At 38.3% G+C, this 8,815-nt stretch overlaps 1 protein-coding gene across 1 annotated transcript; it reads left to right on the top strand.

Annotated features, from left to right (window-relative positions):
- The first annotated feature begins 1,235 nt into the window (after positions 1–1,235).
- Positions 1,236–7,490, top strand: ubxn6 (UBX domain protein 6). Its single transcript, XM_044361071.1, has 11 exons — positions 1,236–1,440; positions 1,953–2,110; positions 2,781–2,845; positions 2,968–3,096; positions 3,249–3,346; positions 3,479–3,554; positions 4,268–4,352; positions 4,491–4,710; positions 5,581–5,711; positions 5,846–5,994; positions 6,645–7,490. Exons 1-11 carry the CDS (start codon positions 1,358–1,360, stop codon positions 6,768–6,770), a joined length of 1,320 nt encoding a protein of 439 aa, XP_044217006.1. The 5' UTR covers positions 1,236–1,357; the 3' UTR covers positions 6,771–7,490.
- The last annotated feature ends 1,325 nt before the right edge of the window (positions 7,491–8,815 follow it).

Genomic DNA, 8,815 nt, shown 5'->3' with positions numbered 1-8,815 from the left:
AAACCATAAAGACCTTTAAAATACCTTGAAACAGTCTGCAATTATGCAGAAAAACTAATGTGTGGATACGGATTTCTTTTATGTATTGAGTAAAATGTTTTTAAAAAATGTATATTTTCCTTTTACTAACACAAAGGGGAGTTGGATCTAAACTGCTCATATGATGATGCTTCCAAACTTTTGGAGTAAGCTCAAACTTTTTTAATCTCCACCACGCACAGACTCATTCAATTTCATATCTTGCACAGAACATACTTTACACCTGTTAAGATGCACAAATTTAACAATAATATCTCACCCATGTGCCAGAAATGTAAAATCACAAATGCAGATCTTTTACATATGATCTGGCATTGCCCAATGATTGCAGAGTTTTGGGACTATATTACCAAAACTACCTCAGAAATTATAGAAAAGAACATTCAACAGGATCTTAAAGTGTGGAGACTTGAACCCATTGAAAATAAATAACTCTGTTAAGCACTTCATTTTACTTCCCAGTACAGCTGGGGAACAATGCATTTTAGTACACTGGAATTCTGACCTCCCTCTGTCATATAACATTGAATCAACATCCTGCTGTACTCCAGAGAAAATCCCCCTACAATGTCAGGAGAAGGCTCACACACACACACACCTCAACTCAAATGTGATAGCTGATACTCAGTTGCTGTTTTATTGTCATGTGGACCTAATTTTATTTCACACCCTAACACACTTTCAAACCATTATATATATATATATATATATATATATATATATATATATATATATACTTTTTATTATGACTTTGTTTTTAAATACTATGTGCAAAGAACCAAACCAAACACAGAGGTTTGGTGAGTGTCAGAGGGTTGCAAGTCTTTTTGTGCTGTCATTGTTATTTTAAATTAATGTTCATTGTATGATTTTATTGAGTATCACTGTTCTATTTTCTTTTTTCTCCTATTTTATTGTTTGTATTTTGTTTTAATTATTATTGTTGAAAAATGTGAAATACAGAACAAGCACTTTCACCTCTAAGCATGCTAATTGTGCTTTAAAATATAATAAAACTAAATATTTTGCTGAAATTATTTGTTTAAATTTGCTATGTACACATATATTGCTCTGCTAGAAATGCTTTAGGCTACATGAGTTGCACAGACAGGCCTGTCTACTTCTGATCGACTCCACTTTATTTTACAGTTCTGAGCTCGACCACACGGTGGCGACACCAAAGTTACGGACCGGAAGCAGTTTTCAGTCAGCTGAAATATTTTGTTTTGGTCCTCCTCCCATCATAAGTTAGCCCCGTGCTCTTCGTCTAATTTGTGCTTCTGCAATCAGATTTTATCCCCACTGACAGCTTAAAGACATGAAGAAGTTTTTCGATGACATTAAGAAGGATATCAAGTTTAAATCAGCCGGTCCTGGGAAGAAACTAACGGAAGAGAGCGGGTAAACAGCAAACTTTTCTCCGCTGCTACAACGCTAAAGCTAACTGTTAGCCGCACAGCTAACTGTCTAACGTCTGCAAAAATGTGCTAGCTGCTGGTTGTTATTGATTATTAGCAAGTCACAAAGCTAACTAGAGCAACGTCGACTAGTTAGTGATTTCCACTCTGTGTCAGGCAGCGTTTTTACCATCGTTAGCAGCTAGTTTAGTTATATAATAACTCAGTCTGCACAGTGGGCGGCGCGCATCTAATGTCAGGGTACCGTTAGCTAACAGTTAATCCCTAAACAAGCTTATTAAGCGACCTAAGTGACGTTAAATTACTTTAAATCATAGCTAAGACACATATCTACTTACTAGAAAGTAGACTTGCTGTGTCACTGACGTTTTGATAGTGTTGTTAGAATTAGCCTTGCACACTGCTCGTGTTAAAAATTGTGTCTGTCTGGTAATTTTTTTTTTGGCCAACGTGTCTCCTCACTTCAGTTTTCTGTCCTCTAACACTAACTTACAGTGGCAGGCCCCAGGTGGTGCAGAGCAGCTCCAGTGCAAAGCATCACCGCCATGCTCCCAGTGAAGGAGCCCAGATGGCTGGAGCCGCGGCTCTGGCCAGGATTGAACAGCATCAGCGGCCGAAGGTCCACACCTCACAGGACGCCATTAGGAACCAGGGTGAGACACAGTCAACGCCTTAATGATTCACTGAGCGTCTGTGTGGTGTCATCAAACGGAGTAGCTGACTGTTACTTTTTGGGTTGACGGGACATGCATCCTTTGCATGTAATAATTTAAAACAATGTCACTTTACGTAGTTGTTGTAAAAGGTTTCAGATGATCCAGTATTATTTTTATGGATAACATTTGAACAATTTTCTGACGGCTTATATACATGATTTTCTACTGTAAAGCATTTGGAATATTAACAAACAACACATCGATTAATGTCTTCTTGAAAAACCTTATAATCAGAACAAATCAAGCATTTTTGAACAGCTTAATCTTTTTTGTATTAATCGAGTCATCATTATTTACTGATGTAGGGGAGAAAACTATATATTGGTATCCTTGGACCTGGTTTTCTGAGGTTTTTCTAAGTGCCTCACTTTCAATTATCCCAATAGTAAGATTTCTTTAAAAAAGTTGAAAGTGTAGGAATTAACGTCAGTTGAGATATCAATATCATATGGCTGAGCCAGTTTTATATATTTTATACTGCTAGGTAAGAGTTTGATTAAAGAATCACAGTTTAGCTTACTACTGCTTATTATCTGTTGGCATTTTAAAGACACTGGTTTCTATAAAAAAAACATATAATTGAATGATTTTCTGCCTTTGCTTGTAGTTAAAAGAGAGCTGGAGGCTGAGGCGGCTTCACTGGCTGAGAAAGAAAAGGCAGCAACAGCAGAGGTATGTTACAGGTGTTACAATAATATGTTAGATTGAACCAAACCTTCTCAAATGACACCATTTTACGATTATATTGTGATCAGTATTGAGTCTAATGATGTTGAACAACATTTTCTCACCAGGGATCCAAAGTGCCAGTGAAAGATCCCGCCTGTCTCTCAGTGTCAGGTGTGTATTTCACCTGTCCGTTAACTGGAGCCACATTAACTAAGAGTGAGAGGGAAGTACACATTAAAGAGGCCATTTTAATGGTACGTCCAATTGTATCGTCACATGTTGTCATTATAGCTCAAATTAGAGTTTATTTGAAATTCTTAGATACATAAAACTGTGATTTGAGTGAGACTGAATCTTATTCCTCTGAGTGTTGTTGACAAAACATGAAATCTGTTTTTACTGTCAGCGGTTTGAGGAGGATGAAGTTGAGGCTTCTGTTATGATGATCCACACATTTAACAGGGACAGAGAGAAAGTGAAGTCTGCTGTGGACATCATAAGCAAGTAAGACACAGATGTATCTTCAACTGATGCTGACTTCTAATTTTGCTTTTGTCCTGTTTTTCAACTATTTTCACAGTTTAAATATCTTAAATAGTTTGATTTATGTTTGTTTCTTCATTGTATTGTCAACAGGTATGTTGAGAATATATGTAAGAATCCCACAGAGGAGAAATACAGGAAGATTAAACTCAGCAACAAAGTATTTCAGGTGTGTATAAAACTGGATTTTGTCAGTATCACCATCCAACTGCTACATTTTTCTTTTTTGGCTCGGTATTAATAATCGCAGCTATTTCCTTGTTTGTGTGCCCTTTGGTTTATACTGCACCGCTAACAAAGATAAGATTTAGGTCAGCTCACACAACTAAACTGTTCCCAGATCTAAGCTTTATTAAATATATTAAAGGTAGTAACTGCAGCTATTTATGTTAAAATATACACTCTATCTTGCTTTTCACCAGTATCACTGAGCTGCAGCTGTGGAGAACTCCCACAACAGATATCTTTTGTGTACAGAGTAGTATTTGCTTAAAACAAGATTGTCTCCCTGAGGAAAGAAATTGAACTCGGTGGCCATCTTTCAGGAGCAACAAGTTTGTTCTTAGTGGAATATTGAGACCTCACATACAACCTCACCAAAGTACATAACATGATTTTCTATTAAGGAGAAACATGGCTTCCTTAAACTGCACTGTGTGTCAAGTTTATTGAATTCTGAATAAGATAAAGTAATTGTTGAAATGATTGCAGAGCCGCAGTAAACATAATATCAGTGCATCAATGTATTGCATAAGTTCAGCTAAATGAGTGCGTAGTATTCTTTGTCCTGCTTTGTTTCGTAATCCATTTCCCAGTCATGATTGTAATGATTTTACAGCATCCCGTTGAGATGAAACAAAGGACGTTTTTGTTTTATTTCAGGAGAAAGTGCGTTGTGTGGAGGGCAGTAGAGAGTTTCTGCAGGCTCTGGGATTTACCAGCATTATGCTTCCTATAGAAGGTCAAGGTAAATTAGTCATGATGCTTCTGACAAACAAAGCCCTTATCAACAGAGGGTTGTTTTCTGTGCACTGCACTGGTTAATGATTTTTCTGTAATATCAGCCACTTAATACATCTTTTTACTGGCCTTTCCTGGTGATCAGAGGAGGAAGAGGAGTTCCTTGTGTTGCCAGATCAGAATCCAGATGCCCTGGAGTTGATGAAGGAGAGAAGGGATCGTCTTCAGAGAGGAGAGCCAGTCCGAGCTCAGCTGAACAGACAAGCTCAAGCGTTCAGAGCCTCTCCCAACGCCACACACTTCGAGCTGCCACCAGAATTCTACAACCTGACGGCAGAGGAGCTCAAGAAGGAGCAACAGCAGAGGTACAGACTCCTTGTTAATGGACAGTCCAGTCTGATTTAATAATAACTACATTTATACATTGACCCCCTGATAAAACAGATACAATTTAAACTGGATAAATGATTTTATTGATTTAATTTCTCCTTCTCACTATGCTTTTTTTTTCAGTCAGTTGACATCTAAGTAAACAAAACAACTACATTTTTTCTAAATGCGGTAGTGATGCAAGGAAGGCAGAGTAATGATCAGTATATGATTGTTAACAGCATCTGCAGTGTCTCATCTGAGTAACACTCATTGTCAAAGTGTGATTATGAATCCCTGATTCACAGTGCTTGATAAAATCTTGCACAAGCAGCACTCGACTGTTGCAAAGCAACCACATGACTGTTTGTGCTCTTGTGGTCAACCAACTGGTCGCAGATTCACAGTTTACGCAGTAAGAATTGTCGGGGGTGTTGGAGGAGACAGTTAGATCTTCTGAACTCTTCTGTTGTTTATGTCAGCCGTTACTTGTCATAACTGTGTTGGGTAATTTCATTGTGTTGTAGCAGCTGTTTTCAATGTTTGAGTTTATGCAACTTTGCAAAGCTTAAACATACTACTGTTTTTATCCCCATTTTGACAGTAGAAGCATTAATGTCCAGAAACATAGACTCAGTTACAATGAGAGATATACAAGAGCTGTTGTAATTGACCATGACTGTTAACAGGCTCAAACACACCTACCAATAATGTCCAATAATGCACCCTTCTAATCCTGCCATGTTTTATGTTCTCCCTGGGTGTTTTGTGCGCCTCTAGCCACAAAAATACCAAAGTGTTCATCACACACACACCTCCCTTGAGCCTGCACTAAAGCACCAGCATGTCTTGTGTGTGTTTGTCAGGAGTGATTTGGTGGAGAAGAACGCTATGCTGCGCACCAAGGCAATGAGGGAGAAAGAGGAGCAGAGGGAGAGAAGAAAATATAATTACACCCTGCTCAGGATCAGACTGCCTGATGGGAACCTGCTACAAGGTAAGAGTGTCTATTTTTTTATCAGTTCAGAGCATACAATACAAAATCTATTTTAATGTATTGAATAGTTTTATCATCAAATATAAGTTTTGTTGAAATGGGAGAGAGTCAGTAAAGATGATGTGTGACCTCAGGGACATTTTACGCGTGGGACCGACTTCCTGTGCTGTTCGGCTTTGTACGGGAGTCACTGGTGGACGGCTGGCAGCCCTTTGAGCTCATCGCTCCAGGAGGTCAAAAACTACAAGAGGCTGAAGAAGTCGCTCTCGCTGAGTGTAACCTGGTGAGTTTGTGAAACTACAACTACATAAAAGAAAGCAAACTAGTGCTGAAATAATTCATAGATCAGACATCAAGGAAATTAGATGACAATTTTTGTGACAAAATTGTCTAAAAGACAATGCTGGCAATATTCTCTATTTCACTATTTTTGACAAATCCGTTGAAAAGACCAAAACCAACAATGAATTGAACATACTAGCAAGTATTGCCTCTATATCTAAAGCCTGATATCTCTTATATTCTGTGCCACTTACCTCTATTGTTGTCCAAGAACTATGTATTTTGAATTGTCCTCACATACATCTCTCTGCTGCTGTAAATACTCACAAGAGCACTAAATGTGTATTAATCCGCATGGTCTTTTCATGGGATTCGTTGACAATATGCAAAATATAGAATAATGCCATACGTATCCTTTGGTGTTTTTACTTTAGAAATTACCAGATTTTACAATATTACAGTACATTGAATACCTTTGAGATCTGGTAACTTGAGACTATTTTACTATCTATACTAATAGAACACATAACTTAATAGCGTAATCAATAATGAAACAATTAATTGCAGGCCCAATACAAATGAAGGTGTTATCTTTTGCAGTTTCTTCCTGTGAGTTAATATCAGAGCATTCTTGTATGGTTTTTTTCGTAGGTCCCTGCCGCTCTGCTCTCATTTGCCTGGGATGCAGCTGTGCAGGCGGATATCGCAGCCGCAGGTGGAAAGAGCCCCGCCCTCCTCAAACCAGACCTGCTGGAAACCATTCGGACCCTGAGCTGAGCAGACTTCCCCCTGAACTCTCCCTGCTACCTTCCTCCCTGGCACAACCAGGGTGAAATTGCCCCTTACAAATGACTAGCGATACCTTTTATTTTTTACAAATGCTAACTTACTACTGTATGTCAGTAGCAGCGTTATAGACGAGGGGCAAATTCACTCTAATGCGCTTGTTTTGCTGAGTCTCCTCATACCCGCCTCCCGCCACTGAGGGGGATAATGTCACCCTGCAGTCTGCCTCAGCAACACATGCTGTTGAAAGAAGCACTAACAGATGTAAGCAGAAAGCAAGAGACACATGTTGTTTTGTTGTTGCATCCTGAATGTACATGCCGGCAGCAGTCAACCATTCAGGTATACTTTACATGGCATGTTCAGACCTTGTTTAATTGTGTCGCTACTTTTTCCCAAGTAAACAATCCATCTGGCTCACACGACAGTCGGGTTAACAGAGCGAACGCCAGATACTATTGTTGAATCTATTGAGTGTCTTGGCGCAAGACTTGAAATTCTGTTAGTTTTGTTTGGTAATGCTCAAGGTTGAGTCAGTGTTTTGTCTGTAAACTGAATGTCAACCGCACTGATACGAGTCCGGCTCTGTTCCTGTAAACATATGTAAGCTTCTGTAGCCCGTTTGTCCTCTGCTCTGCAGTGGCCTCACACTCCTTGGTGTTGTACAACAGTTTTCTGGTTGCTTCAATAATTAAAAACCTCAAAAGTAAATTAGTTAATAAGTTTTATGTGTACGAGCATGAGCCCAAATTATGTTGTCAGAATAATTTGACTTCACATTGAGAAAACCTTTGCAGACAAATATTTATACACCGAAGAGATCCCACCTGATTAAGTTTTATAAGTGTTGGGCTGACGATTTAATAGCGAATCTACTACAAAAATATGTTGTAACAGTTTTAAGCACTTTCGGGACCTGTTAAAACTCTATAAGACACAGTAGGTGTCTAAATGTAAAATGAAAGACATAGTATGTGGCACATATGTAGCTTTGTCCACACTGCTTAAGTGAAGAATAATTTAATTTTCAAGGCTCACTGCAGAAGCTTCATGTTGTCAACTTGCTGTAGCATGCAGGCAGTCATGATTTACAATTATGTTGTTAAAACTAGCAGCATGGACTCCTGTTGTATTAATAATGGTGGTTTTAATTAATGTATTTGTTTGTATCAAACACATTTCCGTAAGACAAAAAGGGTCTATATTTCAAACATGGTGGGAATATATGAGAATGCAATTCATGCAACGTACCAGCCCACTGAACCCAACGAGTCAATTTGAAAGACCAAAAATCTTTCTTAGCTTCACCCCTTCCACTGAAACATGAAGGTTAGTACATTTATTTAGTTAGTGGTTTTGCTGCACATTAATCTATACCAGTTCAATCGGTAAAAAGGGGACAAATTGTGCATTTTATTTCTATAGTTAAGAGTGAATGATAATTATTTTAATTAATAGTATTTGTTTCTCCTGCTTGTTGTTGGTTAAGATGACAACAAACTACCTCTCACTGCTCTTTCTTAAACATCCCAAGTGAGTTCAGTACAAAAACAGCTAATAACAAAAGTAGATGTTGAAAGTCACTGGGTTGTGTGACAGTAATAGTTGTCCAAAAACACAACACACAACTGGGGGCTAACAAGTTGTCAACTATCCGTTTCATGCAGAATTTAATGCACAATCCCAGCATTTTCCAGGCTCTCAGCTATTAGCGACATTTCCTCTGCTGTCCAGTTGCCCACAGTATCTACGGAAGGGTTTAAATGTGTTGTAACCTTATAAAAATGATTAGTGAGCAGCTGTAATCTGTCCAAATGTCATGTTCTGTTGCTTTTTAACCTGCCTGTAGTAAAGATGGCTTGCATTGCATCTTTACTTTTGTTTAATAAACATAACTATGAGGCAAGTCAGTGTTTTAACTTCAAAATGTGCCTAAAAGGAAGCTACTTAACTACAGACACACACTGTGTAGAAGATTACAATCATTAATTTCCTTGGACTAAAATGTTTTGAATTCTAGTGTTGGACATATAGAC

The sequence above is a fragment of the Thunnus albacares genome, chromosome 9 (assembly GCF_914725855.1).
Source record: "Thunnus albacares chromosome 9, fThuAlb1.1, whole genome shotgun sequence".
Classification (NCBI taxonomy): domain Eukaryota; kingdom Metazoa; phylum Chordata; class Actinopteri; order Scombriformes; family Scombridae; genus Thunnus; species Thunnus albacares.
This window is presented reverse-complemented; position numbering and strand designations above follow the sequence as displayed.

Coding starts and splice junctions, on each gene's coding strand:
- ubxn6 (XM_044361071.1), top strand. CDS start 1,358: ATGAAGAAGTTTTTCGATGACATTAAGAAGGATATCAAGTTTAAATCA. Junction 3,347..3,478: donor GCTGTGGACATCATAAGCAA/GTAAGACACAGA, acceptor TATTGTCAACAG/GTATGTTGAGAATATATGTA. Junction 5,712..5,845: donor TGATGGGAACCTGCTACAAG/GTAAGAGTGTCT, acceptor GTGTGACCTCAG/GGACATTTTACGCGTGGGAC.